The sequence below is a fragment of the Sinohyriopsis cumingii genome, chromosome 6, assembly GCF_028554795.1.
Source record: "Sinohyriopsis cumingii isolate HCF-2022 chromosome 6, ASM2855479v2, whole genome shotgun sequence".
Taxonomy (NCBI): domain Eukaryota; kingdom Metazoa; phylum Mollusca; class Bivalvia; order Unionida; family Unionidae; genus Sinohyriopsis; species Sinohyriopsis cumingii.
The window spans coordinates 8,171,595-8,192,525 of record NC_142966.1 but is presented as its reverse complement, the minus strand read 5'-3'; the positions used below and the strand labels follow the sequence as shown (position 1 = coordinate 8,192,525).

The 20,931-nt window shown below is 34.3% G+C and overlaps 1 protein-coding gene across 1 annotated transcript; it reads left to right on the top strand.

Moving 5' to 3' along the window:
• Positions 1 to 402: 402 nt before the first annotated feature.
• LOC149796331 (heat shock 70 kDa protein 12A-like) lies at positions 403 to 20,097 on the top strand. Its single transcript, XM_089961001.1, has 5 exons — positions 403 to 479; positions 7,578 to 7,898; positions 12,531 to 12,749; positions 13,760 to 13,910; positions 15,463 to 20,097. The coding sequence occupies exons 2-5, from the start codon at positions 7,590 to 7,592 to the stop codon at positions 16,509 to 16,511; spliced, it is 1,728 nt and encodes a 575-aa protein (XP_089817127.1). The 5' UTR covers positions 403 to 479; positions 7,578 to 7,589; the 3' UTR covers positions 16,512 to 20,097.
• Positions 20,098 to 20,931: the final 834 nt, after the last annotated feature.

The window sequence follows — 20,931 nt, the reverse complement described above, 5'->3', positions numbered from 1 at the left end:
TAGTTTCCTCGAATTCAGGTAAGAACGTTTCCAGGTAAAATTATGACCTGACACACACGCACGTCAGACACGCAACAACCCTAAGATATGAACAGCGTTCATAGAAACCTCAACACAAAACAACCAATAGTTAATAATCTTTTCAAGCACTACTTTTTTCTCACAACCATGAACTCCCGCACTTAGGGGCAACCGATCTGACCTCTAAACTTGTTTGGCTAATATCGGTAAAACGTCGTAGCTGACCACTACATTTCGCCCCCCCCCCCCCCATAATGTTGCGGGCGTCCCTTATTACAAAATATTAAAACAAATTGTTACATGTGGCGTGCTATTGTCGCTTCTTTTCCAACCCGACATATACCTCCGCTTCATTCATGTAGCATGTAATTTTCTTCCGCGTTCCTTCGTTTCTAACAAAGACAGATACCCAAGGTTTGGGAGATTCAGAAATCCAGAAAAATAACAGATTTCAGAAGGTGAGTAGCTATGTACATAAATTATGTCTGTACTAAGCAACTATTTCAAAGTTTTGTAATCTTGAACTCTTTGTATTCATTATTTTGTTACGTCTTGGTTTCAAATATCGTTTTCGACCTGTTGATATAAAACATTCCCTCACCGAGATTTGACACATATATTAAGCAAGTCCAGGTGTTCGATCCATTGAAGCTTAAGTTATTAGCACGAAACTCAGATTTATGCAGTTAAATCGGTAATGATACAAGAAAGGCTATGTCTAACATGGACTCGAGAAAGCAAAACTATGAACAATTTTGAAATTTGTATGATTGCTAATTTATTACACGTTAAGATCCAGGTATATGAGAACGGCATAATCCTCGAATCAATTGATCTTTTAATGCACGAGTTGCCTCCCCTGTTCTTGTACATGGCTAGACGGTAAGTTATTAGAAAACGTTCAATTAATAACAAAGTTTTCGCACTGATTCTACTTGTACTGGACTCGAAATGTTATATAGACCGAAAATACTAATAAAAATGAAATAAAAATACTAATAAAAATGAAATAAAAATACTAATAAAAATGAAATAAAAATACTAATAAAAATGAAATAAAAATACTAATAAAAATGAAATAAAAATACTAATAAAAATGAAATAAAAATACTAATAAAAATGAAATAAAAATACTAATAAAAATGAAATAAAAATACTAATAAAAATGAAATTAAAATACTAATAAAAATGAAATAAAAATACTAATAAAAATGAAATAAAAATACTAATAAAAATGAAATAAAAATACTAATAAAAATGAAATAAAAATACTAATAAAAATGAAATTAAAAAGAAACATACCAGCGCACTTCGGCGGCTGTTGATTAGTGCGCCATGTTCTTTCTGAAGTTCACAAACTGAAAAACCAGTGAACTGCAAAATAAATGTTTCTTCTATCAATCCATATAAGGTCAGTTGTTAAGCACAGGCAATGGGTACAGGTTTGTTTGCCTGGATAACAATGGTAGTTACTTTATCTGCATTAATTTAGATACAATTAATATAAATGTTAATAACTCCTCCATGTATTCAATATTCTTCTTTTATTCCTTGTTGTTTATGTACTTAAAAAGGTTATTTATATTGATACAAAACTGCTTGATTTTTGTTACTTACCAATTACAGAACAATCTCGTGTATGAACATCGTGTAGACTTTGAATTTTTATTACAGCAAGATTGTAGCGATATACCAAAACAAATTCGCGCAAAATACACACACACACACACACACACACACACACACATATATATATATATATATATATATATATATATATATATATATATATATATATATATATATATATATATATATATATATATATATATATATATATATATATATACGACTCTATGGTCATAACTAAGTAACAGAAATAAGCAAAATCAACAAGTATTGTTAAACGTAAACAAATAATTTAATTATCAGAGTTAAATTAAAATGTGAGAACGACTTACATAATTATGTAGTGAAATCAGAATAATCAGGAACCAGTTATGTTAAAATCTAAAAGAATGTATAGTTCCATATTAATTTCAGAACCAGAAATGTTCTGGTCCGCCAAGAATTATGATGGTGCCAAACTGATGTTGTCCAGATCTCGTTTGAATAATTCTTAGTAGTTCCAGAACAATATTGTAGTCCAATTAACACGTTCTATTTCCATTGAACAATACTAAATATGTTTTTTTTTTCTTCTCCCAAACAACATCTAGATACAAGACAAAATACGCGTGTATACTTGGTGTTAAAACAAAAACACAAGAAACACGAATGACCAAAATGGTTCAGCTACACGTACTTATATACCAGCAAAAGGATGAAAACGCACTGTGCTACTATTACCAAATGCCAAGTCGCATATTTCGAATATCGTAGAAGAATTCACATTATTTAACCCTTCCAGTTGGAACTAACTTAATCCTGCTGAGGTACCACCTGACCGACTTGTCCAATATGAAAAATGGCCGAATCTTGTCAACATATTTATATAATTATATTATTAGTAACTGTCAATACGTACAATACGTAAGCATCCATTTATAAATCTGATGCAATTTTACGTTGTCATTTTGGAAATATACCCCATACACGTATAACAAATCCAACTATAAGTAATCATTATAATTTACGTGTATATTTACCACACAGATTAACCATAACAAAGCTTTTCAACTTTTAAGAAATATTAAGTTAAGTCAAGACCATACCTGGACGACGTGATATTTATCATGTAACAAACTTCTATTCCTTCTGGAAGGATGAACACTTGACCCTCATCCGGGAATCTGTTTTGCGTTTTAGTTAGTCTTATAACTGATGGTATTATAAGAATTCAGTCAGTCATGTCTTAACACTTGAGACATCAAGGTGTTTTATGTTGTGTCTAATTATTTTCTTTTCTTAAAATTATCTGAATTGAAGTGATTCTTTTCCTTGGAAATACATTAGTGTTCCTACAAAAAGTCTTGGATAAAAACATTTATTGGAAGTTGTACTGAATTCAAAACCGGAATAATATTTTTTGTGATTCAACAAGAGATTGTTGCCACTGCAGCACTTCGTTGACTATTAATTTGCGAATTGAGCTGATGCGTCTCAGCTCAAGATATGCAGCCTTGCATATGTTCATGACATGTTGGTGCAATGTGAGAGTACCGTGACCCTCGGAAACCCGAACAGGTGCCAGCAAAGACGCTGACAAGCCTTTTATACCTCCCGCGGAATTCTGCAGAATTCTACGCTTGGCAGGGAAAAGTCTGCCGTTCGCTGGGTAGCAACTGCAGGGATAAATTCTGCGAGCGCGCTCTAGCACGGGCTACCGATAGCAACAAAACTACACCTAAATTAAAAATTGTAATTGAAAACCTATATAACCCAGAGTGTTAGCTAAGTATGCATACAACGAATTTATTCCTCAATGATCAAACTTTGCAGTAATAATACATATTTTAGCTTTTAAAACGAATGATCTCGTAAGGGGCCCCTAACTATTATGGCCAGATAACGAGGGGAATATTCCAAATGTGCCAAGATTGGAAACGAGATTAATACCTAGAAAAGTTTTACATGCATTCCTGGCATAATAACATCGTGAAATGAAAGAGTTAATTGGATTATTTATTATCAATTTATATGGGAATAAGAAATATATCCGAGAATCATACCAATCGTCGTTTGTTATTCAAAAATAGTAGGTATATATATATATATATATATATATATATATATATATATATATATATATATATATATATATATATATATATTGCCATGGAATACATAATGAACATGAAATATAGGAATCTTGCGGTATTGCGAATTAAATCCCAAATAATTACAGAATTTCAAACACAAGTCCCAATGACTAAAGACTAAAGATCTTAATTATATCTAGTGGAATTCCAGATTAAATCGAAAGCTTGAAGTGTTGATGTGCCTTAGTTTTCCAATGTAATGATGAGGTGACAACAGTCTCATATTGGATCACACTAATACACCCAAAGTCTTTATTTCAAAGAATGTTATTTTTTAAGAGCACTATTTGTTTCCAGAGAAGAATCATTTGAATTAAATAATTTGACTAAATACAATTCTCGCCGAAATGAGTTACAGAAGACAACAATAATACAACTGATTCTGTGTCAGGATCATAAAGCACGGATACATTATTTTTCCAGTAACAAGATGGTATAGTTCTCTGCCTGACTTCAGGTCACAATTAGCATTTTCTAAAAAAAGAACGATTACCTAATGGTAAATTTCATTTTGGAAGGTTAGACAAATTTACAAAATATAATGTCAGTTTTAATGAGTACTTTATTACTAAAATTATAATACAAAAATGTAGTAAACAAGAATTAGACCAGGTCATTCATGGGGAGTTTCCAAAGTTATAGAATCAAATTGAGATAAACATGTTAGGAAATAAAAATCAATAATTCGGGTCATATAGAAAATAAATTTGATTTTGGACCAGCTCAAGTCCAAAATGCAATATTAGATTACCGATATAATATAAAGAAATAATAAACGCAACAAACAAACAATGCAAATTATATATACATAAGAATGAATGACCATATATATATATATATATATATATATATATATATATATATATATATATATATATATATATATATATATATGTATATTCAGATCTTTAGGCGAATATGCATTTAACGAAACATTATGTCACAATGAACACACTAACTTAGACAAAAGAATAGTAGTTTGTTCATGCAGCAAATATAAATCACCAACGCAAGTTCAGGTAATGAATATGGAGAACACACACACACACACACACACACACACACACACACACATGTATATATATATATATATATACATATATATATATATATATATATATATATATATATATATATATATATATATATATATATATATATATATATATATATATATAAATATATATATACATAATGACAACTGTGTTTCATCTTCTTTTTTAATTTCGATACTAAACTACCATCATGCCAGATATAAAGCTTTGAAAGCTACCTCTTTAAATAGTATTTACAAAGTTTCACTCATAACCAGTTATGCTATAATGATGTTGCGTCAGAATATTGCTAGTGAGGAACGCCCTAAGCTCTTGTCTGTTTGTACTATTTATTTCTTATATAGACATCACAACCGTGTCAATATTGAAATCAAAAGCATACTTGAAAACATTTAATTTCAAGAACAGTCTTGCCTTTTATTATTGACTATACTTAGTCAATGGTTTTTTGTCAATAATTTTACATTTTTGTGACAATATTAATAGACGTTTTCCATATTTGGAGATCACTTAGTATACTTAATTGTGAAATAACAAATTCAAGCGAGTAAAATATAACATGTTTTGATTTCATTAAATTGAATACTGATGAAAATTCATACACTACACATTTAAACGTAAAGATTTGACTGAATGAGTGTGCAAAAGTTTTGGACCGATATCAAATTGATGACATAAACCTAAAACTGAAAATATCTGACAAAATATCAGCACGCGTATTAGGTTTAATTAAGCTTTGTTCTTTTGAAATCTTTCTCGTTAATCAGCATCGGGTTTTGCTATCCATTTGTGTCACCCGTCGGCGATTTTGAAAGATGAAATAGAAATACATACAGTTCACTGTCCCTGGCTTATCAATGCCCCTTTTAATTGTTACGAATCTAGGGCTTAACATATGTAACAGAAAGGAAAGGAAGAGAAAGCAAACTTTTAAGTACACCCAGCACGCAATGTATTTACATGAAAAAAATGAGGGAATTCATAAGACACTTACAGCAATGCAATTAAATCCTATTTAATCATAAATGCTACATATATCACTTCCAAAAGAAAAGAATGTTTTGAATGAATTCCATTGGCCTTGAATATCCTGATGTTATACAGTGATGTCATCCTTAAAGGGCTTTGAATTAATTATTCATAATCTCCCTAATAATGTGTTAATACAAGTTCAATGAGCACTTCGGACTCGGTAATTCCAAATAATATTTTTATAAAACATTCCACCTAAATTGTATGTAACACAAATTTAAACTCTAACCATGGATATCCAGAGTCTGATATAGAATAAGAATAAATTATTTGTTGATCCAATCATTATTTATACATAATTTCACTTGACCTACATCGTACTATAATGTGAAGATTTCCAACGGAAAACCCTAGTTTAACTGCAAACAAGACCGACCTTGAAACTTTTCAACGTAAACATGTTGTTTAAAACTTAAAGTCATGGAGATAAGTTAGCTACGCAAACACGTTGTTTACAATTATAACCTGGATAAAAGTTAAACAATCAATATAAATTGATTATATATGATATACATAATGGCGATAACATAGACAGAATATAGATGTAAATGAAATAATTAGCATTTAGTAACAATGGTAGTCACTCGGATCTGAAGAGGACGGGATCTATGTAATTATCTGTGGGCATAGAAATGGTCCTGCAGTTCCAGTATTGCCTTGCATAGTCGATGACAGACGGGACTTTGGTTACGTTGTAGATATAGGACACGGCACTAATTATACCGAAGAACTGTGAACCAGTCTAGAAATGGGTGAAGAAATAATAGAGTATTTACAGGTTTGGTGGTCCATAATTGGTTAATAATGAAAATTAAAATTTTAGGAAAAATATCTTTTGAGAGCTTATCCTATATGCAATGTAAAAAAATATTGACAAATTTCTACTGATGCAATTTTAGCATTTTTACAGGCTTGACTCAGGAGTACTCAATACTGAAAGTAGCACCTGATTCATTTGGTGCAGAATTAATAACACGTGTTTCATGCATATGTATGTAAACAAAGTGCCGCGGGTCATATGGTGTTCTCCACACATAAGCTTGCACCAAGGTTAGATGTGCATGAAGAATAATAGGTGTCATTATCAGCACCAATACATTTTAAGTTATTGAATTTTGAATATGATAGTGTTTCCATATGTTTACCATTGGAGTTGAATTAGTACCGTGAGTCCTATATCGACGCGCTCAGGCTGCCTCCAACTGGCCCTGGAGTTCATTTGCAATGCGAGATGACTCTTTGCGGGCGATAGTACACTTGCGCATTTGATCCTGTGCTGTTCTTTCAAACTCTGATAGTTTTAGATTGCTCTAAATTAAGCTGTGAAAGTTCCCCAAATAAGATCTTGTTAGACCAGCGGGTGCCATCCATTTTGATAACATGGCCTGACCAGCAAAGTTGGACCTTAAGCAGAATGGTCTCGATGGTTCATATCATGGCTTTATAAAAAGATGGCATTGGTCCAATTCCATTACAAGGGGGAGTTTTTGCAATTATAAACCTATTCAATCTGTTTGACTGTTGTCCCTGGAGCATGCATATATCAAGAAACAATCTGAAGCTATGCCTGCCACACCCTTTGTAATATTTGTGACTGTTTTATAGATTTTATTTTAAAATAGATTACATAAGGAATCACCCATACACTCTGCTCATGCGAAACGAATCATACTCATGCAATGTGTATTATTCTTTCCTTTTCTGTCAGCAAGAATCACCCATGGCTGGGAAGTTTACAAAGTTGCGATCTGATACGCCGGTGTTGGTGGTTGCCATTGACTTTGGTACTACATACTCAGGTGTTGCATTTTCTTTTCGACATGAACCTACACGTGTACATGGTATAAACTGGAACTCACCATATGGGACTCAATCTAAGACGCCAACTTGTCTCCTTTTGAAACCAAACAAGGAACTCGAAGCCTTTGGAACTGAGGCGCAAACCAGATACGAAGATTTAGAAGCTAAAAATGAACACAAAGAGTACTACTTCTTCTGGCGATTCAAGATGACGCTTCACAAGCATGAGGTGTTCTATATATATACACATATATATTTGTGTGTGTGTGTGTGTGTATATGTGTGTGTGTGTGTAAATGTATGTATGTATGTATGTATGTATGTTATTTTCTCAGTTCTGTTAGCGGAAGTTGAAGAGAAAGATATATGTCTCCAGTGCTCCACGCTTCTTGAAACGTAGTATATTAGTATATTAATTTTAGGGGGTATCTGATCTATTTTCATGTAAATTTGCCTTCCATCTAGCCAAAAGAACATAACTGGTAAGGCAAAATAGCAAAACTACATATCGTACTGTCTTATATCAGTGTAGGCGCAAAGAAGCAAACTTATAAACCGTACTGTCTTATGTTTGTGTAATGGAAGAAAGTGGACAAATTTGCTACAGCCGTTTTGTTAGGAGTATATCAGTGACATACTTGTGCAGAATAACGGTTAATGATATGGATATTTTTAATACACCTATTTAGCTTTATGCATGCTTGCATGCTTAAATCCGCGTGATGTCAATCTAGGCTTGATTCAGAAATGTTATACAGTTGGTTGTATACAAACACGATTCCTATATTGCTCAAAATAACAAGATCTGCATCCGGGAAAGCTTCGCAATAACTTATATTCTTATGCTTTATGCATGTAAGGTTAACACCAGTCGTATGTACACGTAGGTTCAAGAAATGTGTAATATAGGAGACTGGAAAATTGATTAACTTGTATCACGTGGACATGCAACTAAGTTGTATCTTTGATCATTAGATAATATAAGTGTGGTCACTTTTTCTTTCTTATGACAGTAACATCTAATTAAACTAAAACAACATCCAGTACCTGCTTAATATGACAAGAACATTCTTGCATTAATATGACTACCTGACCTAGGTGCCAAGTAACACTTTCCTCAGTTTTTCCAGGGTTCTTCCTCCACCAATTATACTGGCCGCCATGTATAGCCTATCTTGTGCTGAAAAATGGCGTTAAACCCTACAACAACAACAACTTTCCTCAGTTTTCTGTCTTCATGCAGATTTACTCCGTAACCGAGTCTACACTTAACATAAATCACCGTGACTGCTGATCCATTATTTCCATCTTCTAGTTCAACCAGATCACTGATGTGTTTCCATGATATCTCTCATCGATATATATATATATATATATATATATATATATATATATATATATATATATATATATATATATATATATATATATATGGATTTTCCCTGATTGGCCAACAACTCACGCTTACGGGCACGATTTTGTTGCCAAAATGAATGTTCATAGTAGCTCCGGAATCTTTGGGATGTGTGTCAGATACATGTCCTGCTCGGCGAATTCACCACTCGTGGAAGCGGCTCTCGTTCGTGAAATGGTGACTGATGGCTGCATGTTGGTTGTCCTGGAATGCCAGTCCGATCTTACACTCATCAAAGAACCATCATTCCGTTGTCTGTATTCTAACTCACGTGGAACATACCGATACCTAATCAGATTATAATTTGCCAGTTCTAACACGAGTGGCTGTTGAACAGGAAGGGAACGCGTTAGATCATGACAATACATGTTTGCATAAGAGATCGATATGATATTTAAGAAAATGACAATTACACTTGGACGAGTGATACACGTGCATGTTGCCAGGGTGATTAAACCCACGACATCTAAGGGTAATGGAATCAATGATGATGTCCTTTGATTATTGACGATTAGTGAATATACTAATAAAAGTAGCTACACGTTCGTCAAAAGCGACAATTTGCTCGCGCCGGTTGGTAAAGTCTTCAATGAGGCCGAGTTAGCAGAAAATAGTACCGATTCGATGATTGCAAATGTGGCTAAAAGGAGTGGATTACGATTGTGGACAAAGCTTTGGAGATGACCAGTAAAGGTACAAAAAGTTATAAGACGTGATTTATAAAGTCATGACCCAGTTCAAAAATGTATCGGATCTCAACTTTCATAGGGGCGTGCCTGGGCTACGAGATCGAATCAAGCGAGGTTTCCAGTATTAGTTCTGCCTGGCTAATGAACTTTGTAAATAGAAATATACGTTCTTGACACGTCTTTGTATTTTTCCCAGCGTAATGCCTCTCTAGAAATCGACGGAAATCGTACACATCACAACGATACCGACTTCCATATTTTATGGATGGGAAGAAACTCAAAGCATGTTTATAAAATGATCACGATATCACTTTTATTATCGGAGTTACCAGACAGAGTGAAGATTACGTGAGGTCCGCTCGCCCATCTATGATGTTTCACAAGGAAGTACTCGATCATATAGATCATATAGAATTTGAACGCAGATGACCTCAATATTTTGGAAACACCAAACACAGATGTACAAGTTGAGTTACAACTTTGGATTTTAATAGTTACGAGAGGCTTATTATAGTTTTCATGCATTTATTTCTCTCAGTCATATACATGGTTTATGCAGTGATGTCGAACATGTTATGTCGGAGCCAAAAGCGTCACGTTAGGCCGAGAAACGACCGACAATACTAATGCAGTTTGGGGTAAAGCTGTGCTGCTGTTATTAACATTGTAGATACCTATGATGGTTCTTTTGTCGTCCATATAAGCGCCTTTGTTGTCGTATATTGGATCCGGAAGTAACTTACCGCTTTCGTATCTCGCGCTCACAACATGCTCGACACAACAGGACATTCAGTTGTTTTCATGGCACATGTGTACGCAATAAGGTACGAACACATCAAGATACGCGTTTGTGACTTTTCAGATTACGCTCAGTGGCTGGCGACATATATGTATATTAAAGTTCTGTACTTAAGCGGGTATAAGGAGTAACAGTGTTATGGAAAAACGTTGTAATACATGGGACGGAATCAAAGTATTAACACTGGCCTTTAGGTGTCCCAAAAAGACTTCACTGGGTTGTAACTGATGTTTTTCATTTCGTTGACACACCTGGTGTTGTTAAGGTTGTCTGTCGTTGATAGGCATTTTGATCCACGTGTTACTGCTGTCCCTTGTACCGATTATATAGGCGGTGCTGTGATTAATTCTGATAAGGTGATGTTGCTCGAGGGTAAAGGTGGACCAATAAGGGTTATTGACGCGTTGTTGGAAACCCGTATTTGTTCTTATTGACCAACACAATTTAAAATAAAGTTAAGTTTGGCCTTAGCGAAATCCATCATGCGGACACAAAGAGCGCAGTAAGAAACTAGTGTGAACTCGCATTCGAACTTTCTCTGGCAAAGTTAACTGGAAATGTCCCCATGAAGCTAACTCAAACGCGACTTGATTCGCTAAAGGCAGCCATAAAAGAGAACATCTCAATCGAATTAAAAATATCGATTTTGGAGGTAACACACATGCAAAATAGCAGTGGAATAGTTCAGTTACTCGATGCATTTCCTGCACCGTTTGGGGTTACTTCGGTCGCAAAATTGGCAGAGTTAGTAGCAACCGTACGTGCATTTGATATATCACTTAAATAAGCGGTCGGTATACGTAGTGGACGATTAAGAAAAGAAGAAGGTCTTAGACTATCTGGGACGAATCGTAAAATATAATTTATCAAATATCTTCGACTATTTTGGACGACTTGCAAAGGTCTTTGGTTGTTGACTCGCTGTGACTGACTGCACTGCGTCCAATTTATGCATCTACTGGCTTGCACTATTTGTTGTTTGAAAACCGATATTTTATGAATAGTTTTGATTGCCCTGAAATTCCCAAAGGATGAAAATCATAATGTCTTTGAATGATGTCATAATAATTCCCCAAAACAATGTGTTGATCAAAAGTCAAAAACACTTAGTAATTCATGTTAAGAGTTTAAATAAATAATTGCTCTCGGTTTATAACTGAACACAACTGTAAATTCTTATCAAAATTGATTTACATACATACATACATACATACATGCATACATACATATCTATTTTTTCCCACTTAACTTTGTTCTGTAATATTCTAAGCTCAAAACAACAAATTTATAACCTACAATCACGGACAAAATTTAGCCACGTAAACATCCTATTTACATTATCTAACTTTCTATCATGGACAAAATCTAAGCACATATTTTCAATTAAATATAAAAAAAACCCAATGAAACAGTTGTACCCAAAATTGCAGAAGCGTACCCATACAAATTTCAATACCAGTGGGGTTGCTTAGGAATGTTTGTCTTGTCTATTAAACATCAGGCTGTAATTTGCATTCATTTACTTGCTCTAAATAACACATTTCTGTTGACATGGCTTGTATATATTTTAGTGAATTGTTTTTCTTCAGGAAACATTAAGGGAATATCTATCAGGCAATGTTGAAATAGACTTCACTTCTCTTAATTATAATTCATTACTTCTAAATTATTCATTTGCTCTACTGGGAAATATGCACGACAAAATTAAAAGCTTTTATACCAGAATTTAAATAGGGTTTAGTGCTTACTGTTCTCCACTTTCTTTTGGGCGTACATATACCAAAACATGAATGAACCATTTTTATCAGAAACTTTTTAAAAAGATCCAGTAGCTAATGTCATATGTTAAAGGGCAGTGTGGAAGTCCTTCTCCAAATATCCCGAGAGCAGAAACTAATAAATCTGTTTGATCTGCCATCTAAATATGCATGCTTCTTTTCCCTTATTCATGAAATGTAGGAGATCCGTGCAGACTATACAATTAAAGATGCATTTGGAAAGAAGCTGAAAGCGATAGTGGTTTTTAGTCGCTCCATTGAGTACCTAAAGAATCATCTTTTGAAAACAGTCCACGAAAGTCATCCCTCTCTTGTCACGAAGGAAATCGAATGGGTCATTACCGTGCCCGCCATCTGGAACGAATCGGGGAAAAAGTTCATGAGAGAAGCTGCTAAAAAGGTAAATGGATTTTATGTTATCAAAAATCTAGTGTTACATATTTTAAATAAGCATGACTGTAAATATTCTGCAATGAACCGATTGAGGAAAAAGACATGGCGCATAATGTGTTGATACTCAGTGGTTACTTTTGGATATGAGTGAGAAATTTACTCTTCTAATGTAACTCAAAAGTCAATAGTTCAAACATCACATGTATGACATGATAGTTCCCCCGCTGGAATAGCATATTCGCACCTATTATCTGCATATGGTATAGTCAAAACTATCCCAAACATTAGCTTTGTGTTTTATTTACACAATAAATTTGATGCAAGACATTATCGTCCCAATATTATTTAGCTTTCAGATATAATTTGATATTTGGTGTTTAAAACGTGTTTTTAGAAAACAATTAATTCTTTCATTATCAGAGTAAACAATTTGCCGATATTCAGGAGTGATAATAATAGAGTTCTCTTGACAAGACATCCAGAATAATGTTCAAATATGATCTGTTTGTTCTATACCCTCTTTTAATGTGCAAGACTATTGTTCTTGAAGATTCCTATGCACTGAGGTTTGCTGTGAGTGTTATGCTGTGAGGTTTTACTGTCAACGGATTATGCTCTGATGATTACAGTGACAGGGTTTATACTCTGAGGCTTACTATGCCAGGGTAATGCTCCGAGGTTTACAGTGACATGGTTATGTTCTGAGGTTTAATGTTGGAGTGTTATACTCATAGGTGTACCGTGATACGTATATGCTCTGAGGATTACCTTGTTAAGTTTAAGCATTTAATCAAAAACTAATTCATATGTTCACTTTTCGCTTGTGAAACAATAAGGGTGTTTGTCCTTCAGTCTGTAAGTAGTTATTGCTATCATGATGGGCACGACGCAATGTCTCAGTGTAGGAAAAGCGACAGGAAGCTGGTGCGAAATATCATAGGTAACTGCAACCCACGGCAGAAATTGATTGCTTTCCCTTGGATCAATGAATTAATTTTCTATTATTTGCAATTGCAGGCTGGTATAATAGAAGATAAACTTGATATTGCTCTTGAACCGGAAGCCGCCTCGCTGTGGTGCATGGAAATTCCCTTAGAAAGAAATGCCACTCAGTCAGACTTCAGATCTTTCTCCGAAGGGACAAAGTACATGATTGTTGATTGCGGAGGTAATGAAATGTTTGTTCTCTAGCAGTAATTAAACATTTTAAAGATCCCCTATTTAACAATGGAACTGAAGTTTAATTTGCTTCTTAATATTCGATATTTCGTTACATTTCTGTTTGTAACTGCGGCATTGCTTCGATATCTGCTAGTATGAGTTGTGTGTGTGCGTGAGTTGGATTTTTAACGTAGCTTTTAAAACTTGTTCAGCCATATCGCTACGATGTCTGCAGTGCAACAGTTTATTGTGATGGCTAGCACTGGGGCGTCATGCCGCGGACATGTAGTATCATGTCCTACCCAGACCCATTATTCTGACACAAGGCCGACCAGTCCTAACACTGACCTCTTAATGCTGAGTGCAAAATGAGGCAGGTGCTAGTGTCATTCTTAAAAGTCTTTGGTATGACTCGGCCGGGATTCCAACCCACGACCATCCGCATTTGAGAAGGACTATTTAACAATGAAGGCCACTGTAGTGGTGTGTACGACTAGTAGTAACATAGAAAATAATACAAAAAAGCATTACTTTTTGTGATGACGAATAAGCGATTCAAAAAATGAAAGTAATAGTGTTCCAAACAAATAACAATATGATACTGTTGGTCATAAAATCGAAATATTTATTTTTTCTACTTCAGAATGGAACGTGTTCTTTTAAAGGACGCTCCGATTAAATTGGACGTGATTGTGTAAACCTAAACAAGTTATCCTAATTCATGTTAATATGCACTGGTACCAGTTGCTCAAAAGTTCACTTTGTTCCGCCAGTTTGGGAATGTAATCATTGGTACACTTGTTGGATGGAAGAGGCATTATTTTGCTGATTTTTTCTCAAGCTGTGAAATAAGAAAATAAGTACACTCGTGCATTGTACATATGACTAAGTTATCCCTAATGTTTCTCATACACAATTTATTATTAGGCAACCATGTAACAAACTTTATATTGAAATGGTCCACATTGATAAAACACTATATTGAAATGATCCAAATTGATAAAACGTATTGCAATGATCCAAATTGATAAAACGTTGTATTGCAATGATCCACATTGATAAAACATTATATTGAAATAATTCTCATTGATAAACAATAATCTGAAAGTTCTCATAATGAATGTTTTGCTTGCCAGGGGTATGTAACGTCATCATTCACTTAGAAGGTGCGTACTGTCACCTGTGCATGTTCACAGTCTTTGATTCCATATTTTATTTGGTCAGACAAAGCGTATATTAGAACAAAATGCTAACACATGCATATTATAACATTACTTCACATGGACGATGGAGAAAACAATCTAAACCATCCTGAAATACATTGAAGCAGCCCAGGCAAGGCACTTTATTAGAATGTTCTTAAACTCATGAATAGTTAGAAAGTAAAATCAGTGATATTTGAATACCTTTGCCTGTATTATTTTGCGTTGATGTTGATGATGAGAAAATATATATGGAAATGATAACAAGACACCAAGAAACAGACCTTGCTACGTTTCGATTACTAAATCAATCCAAATAATCTTTGGGAATAATCATAGCTTGTGTTGCGTTCACAGGTGGCACCGTTGATGTAACAATGCACGAGGTTCTGGAAGGGAAACGTCTCCGAGAGCTCTACAAGGCTACTGGAGGTGACTGGGGTGGCACCAAAGTTGATAATGCATTCAATGATTTCTTGGTTTCTCTAATTGGTGCACCTGTTCTTATGAGGCTTAACAATCAACATCGAGCAGATTATTTGTCACTGTTTCAAAACTTTGAATTGAAGAAAAGAAGCGTTCCAGTGGATAACACCAATCTGGTTACAATTCAGATTCCAGCAACTCTATGTGAAATGTGTCCAAACCTGTCCAATGAAATAAAACAAACAGAATACAGGGGTAAGGTCTCAGCAGAACACAGCAAACTCAGGATAAGTGCCGACATTTTTAAGCAGTTCTTTCACAATGCAGTCACAGACATAGTAAACCACATACAGGGTCTGCTTAAGCATGTGTCAGGAATACAGATGATTTTGATGGTTGGTGGCTTCTCTGATTCGCCATTCGTGAAAAATGCCGTGAAATCTAAGTTTGAGCCACAATATGTGGTTATTACTCCCCAAGATGCGATTCTATGCATAATGAAAGGTGCCGTCTTGTATGGTCATGATCCAGACAAGGTAAAATCCCGGATCTGCCCCTACAGTTTTGGCGTAGCTATGACTGTCCCATTTATAAAAGGAATTCATCTAGAGGAAAAGAAGATAACAATTGATGGAGAGGACCTCTGTGATGATGTATTTGACAAGCATGTAGAAGCGGGAGCCGAAGTTCTGAGTGGAGAATTTCAAAAAGAAAAAATATACTACCCGCTGACCGACAAGGATACAATCTTGCCAATCGTTCTTTACAGCTCAGCTTCTAAATCGCCGAAATATATTGATGAGCAAGGATGTCATTGTGTTGCGAAGTATCTCGTGTTTAGTAGCAAGCACCTTGGAGACAGAAAGGAAGACAAGAAGCTTAAGGTCAGACTAAAGTTTGGCGGTACAGATGTCCAAGTTGAAGCTGAAGATAAGCATGGCAAAATTCACAAAGCAAACTTCAGCTTTGCAAACGAATGAAATGACCATTTGTGTAAATCAATAGCTGTGTTAATTTTTATGATATCTTCTTTGAAAGCTGCATTGTTCCGTGAATATGAAATGTAAATTACTCGCATTGTCCTATCAGATAAGAACGAATTTGTGAAGGACTTGCCTGTAAGCACATGGATCTATTAAAAGACAAAGTGAACTATTTTCGATAATGGTTATAAACTGTAAAGATATATATTTAATCAAAATGATTTATTTAACATATGTCCTTATACCCCTCCCCACAAAAATTTAAAAACAAAACGAAACAAAATAAACTCAACTGAAACGTTGCACAAGATCAGAATGAGACAGAAATTATAGCGATAGAAAAAGTGGTGTGGATGTGAAGGACGGCCACATACGTAATGAACCCAGTACTACCAAAACATGATTGGAACTCGGCCACATCCCTAATGAACCCACTACTACCTAAACATGATTGCAACTAAACAAAGATGAGTAAGAAGGCTCTGTATAAAGAATATAAAAATAGTATTTAAACTTAAAACTAATACGTAGGTAGGATTACCTAAAATTGCGAGGAACAGAGCAACAAATAATAAAGCAAAGAAATAAACAAAAATGAAATAAAAGCGTGAGAGCAAATAACTGAAAAGAATTTTGAATCACAGACATGTACAGCATGTAGTCGCTCGAGACAGACTATTTCAACTGTTGGCATCGTCGAAACGGTGGCAAAAGTATGTCAGAGTTCTACACCAAGAACAACTAAAACAAATATAACGAAATATACTCTGCACATATCCTCCAGGAAAAGTGTACAATTTTAGTTTTATTGATCTATTTACTTTTTCACTTGGCTTGTAGCGCATTGAAACAAACGTAATTTAAAATACTTGAGTGAACGAGATTCATCCAGTCTTAGTCTTTCCTTCTGTATCAGTGTTTAGTTAAGACCTCCGCTTTTTTCCACAACGGACATTTCATTATCACCAGCTATTGTACTTAAAGTAGGCTTAAATCTAGTTTTAAAAGTTTCGCCTCCATAAGGTATAGCGGAGATATTAAGGATACCATGACGTTTACTTGTTATGTTTTTGTATTCGTCACTTAATGTCTCAACCGATCTCCAAGAGCGGTAATCGATGCATTGGAATACGCTATTTTAATCCCGTGGATGTTTTTGTTAATATGTAACATAATAATATGATTTCTTCTAATGTATTGAAAAGAATCAAACAGTTCAAACATGTTATGCGTTTGCCTTGAACGTTACAAAGGATGTTAGCATAGATAATCTTGCACTATATCTAGGCAACATGGCCCATAATCTTGCACTATATATAGGCAACATGGCCCATAGTCTTGCACTACATCTAGGCAACATGGCCCATAATCTTGCACTACATCTAGGCAACATGGCCCATAATCTTGCACTATATCTAGGCAACATGGCCCATAATCTTGCACTATATCTAGGCAACGTGGCCCATAATCTTGCACTATATCTAGGTAACATGGCCCATGTATCATTATTGTTTCCTGGTCTCCTTTACATTCTCCTCATTTAAAGTAGACACTTATATTGAAGTAAACTGTAAGATGGTTGCCGAACATAATATATAAAACTGACTATATACAGGTTTGAATATGGTAAAGACACGCAAGTGTTTATCAATATATATCCAAAGTGGTTCACAACGACTCAGATATGTTGCGATATGCGTTTATCCTATGTGGTACTCTCGGTACAATTTTGTGGAAGTAGGTATCATTGTGTTGACATCATTGCACGAACAAACACGTGTACAATAATTTCAATTCATTCTGAAAAGAAGTTCATAAGAGTTCAGTTATCGTGATGAACACATGTTCGTCTTACGATAAATGTACATTGCCTAATGTCCAAGTGTATAACGGTGCAATAGTATAATAACTACAGCTTTGACAGGAGTGACGGAACAATGTTAAAAATAGTTGTAATACAATCGTGAAGTGTAGGACGCATTGACTGTTTCGATGAGTCAGTATTACCATGTAGATTTAGCTTAAGTTTAGTGTCTATATTAGAGCCCATATAAAAGTTTGATCTCAGATTAATTTTCTAATGAACCCTTTCCTTGTCACCAATAGACGATATGATAATAACTGTTAACATAAAGGCCATAAATGATTTTGCTTCAGATTAATTTTTAATGATCACTTTGTCGGCACGTTTTAATGTCTAAATGTGTAAAGTCATAGAGTTCAAAGGAAAAGAAGCAAATAATTTATAAGTCTTTAAGAAGTCCGGCAAAATATTTGATAGTACTTTATGATGTTCGACAAATATTCATTGTAAAATAAAACTACAATTAGAGTACAGGCACTGTTTTAGCAATTTGACACAAAACACAAATTATGTCACGTGACTTTGGTGCATGCTACCCACTTAACCAGAAACTGTTTCTAATGTAATCAATATTACTTAATTCTAAGGACTGTTATTGTTAAACCACAGTTCGATTGCATTATTTAATGTGTATTGTATAGCCTGCATATGCATTCAGAGGGAATGAGACTTTACAAGCTTGTTACATTATATACATTATATATTCTTTATTCGTTATCTTTAATTAAGCATAAAATCATTTAGAAGACCTTTAATTCTTCAGTCCAGCTTAGCAGAGGCCTGGCAGTGATTTTCGTATATTTGAAACAAACAAAAAAAAAAAACATTTTGTCCGTTCAAACTCATTGTGAACTTAGCTTACACTGATGGAGTGTTACTATTATTGAGAAAGATTTTAGGCGTATGTTCACCATTATCAGATCCTTACTTTACCTAAATTGTTATAAAGGAGGGGGTTTAGTTTCGGTATCAGACACATTTAAATTTTTGTTTTTGGAAATAGGAAAGTGATATTTTGCATAAATATTTGCATGCAAAACAATGATGTTATCAAGTACACACACACACACACACACACACACAAAAACACACACACACACATATGTATGTATGTATGTATATATATATATATATATATATATATATATATATATATATATATATATATGAAATGAAGTTATTATTAGAGAGTAGAAATCAAATTTCTTTTTTACAACATTAGTATGCTTTAAATATTTAGTAACACCACTATCACCAATACGATAAAATCACCCACGGCCAATTTTTTCACAAAAGCTACAAACTTTAAAGATTCAAAACATTTAAAGATTTAAAAGATTTTTTTTCCAGTTATAAAACTTGAGGAATCTCAACTGCTACTACTAATACCATTCTCCTGCAATGTCTATATGTTGTTAGTTGTGGTCTACAATTTCCAATACACTACTTGTGTGTTATCGTAACACCATTGATCATGAAAAATGAATATTTGATAAAAACCTGGAAGTAAACTAGAACATTGTAATGATAGGACAGAGCGTATGCTTTTTGTAGTTGTCATGAATGTATTGAATATGTTTTAAAAGGTCTTGAATATATAATACTGAGTGTGTGGGTTGTAGTTATATCATTCGATTCGAAGATAAATCTATGCAAATATGTTTTATGCTTTCCATTTTGTAAAATGCTGTTAAATAAAAGGTTTACTTTATCAACCAATCAGATTGTTTCTTAGAGTTTTGATATTGTTTGAAATACTCCCATAATTTTCATTGAAAGAGATATTCTTTAAGTTAAACCAATTAATATTGATGTGCATTTTTTATATCATCCTGCTTCTAGTAATGTAGTGTTGTTATGTATCTCCTACAACATTAAATGTACATGCTTTAAACTTTTGCATATGAATGGACTAGACTTTACATGTGCACTGTGACTTCAAAAGAACAGCACATTTTGTCTTTAAAATTATGAATATTTGAAATATTGCAGCTGGAAATCTAGATGTTGGAATGGGTGAACTTCAATGCCAGGTCTAGGACATATGCATTGTTCTTGCCCAGGAATTTACCGTGCGCTTATACTAACTTCGGTTGCAATTGGAAACTGTTATGATCACCAGTCAGTAACCATAAATGGTTCTGACTGACATCAGACAGAACTACATATACCGATATATTCAATATAGACCGTGGGCCATGACCCTTTGGTTGTGGACTTCCTCGTGAGTCGTAACTTGGAAAAACATAAAGTCCACAATGTCTGACCATAAATAGGTTCAAGAACAGGGCATAAATCAGACACATTCACAATACAACTTCTGCGGAAGGAGACTAGCCCGTGGAAACTCTTGAGGCTCCCAAGCTATGACTATGAAGTGTGTAAGGAAAGACAATTTGACATGTGTCTAGCACAGACCTTTGGTTGTGCCCCTTTGGTTACGAGCCGGAGCTTTTGAACTTGGCCCATATCATGGAGAGTTTTAAGATCTCCATCCTAGAATTTGATATAAATTTAATGGGAACACTATAATATATATTAAACCATTTGCAC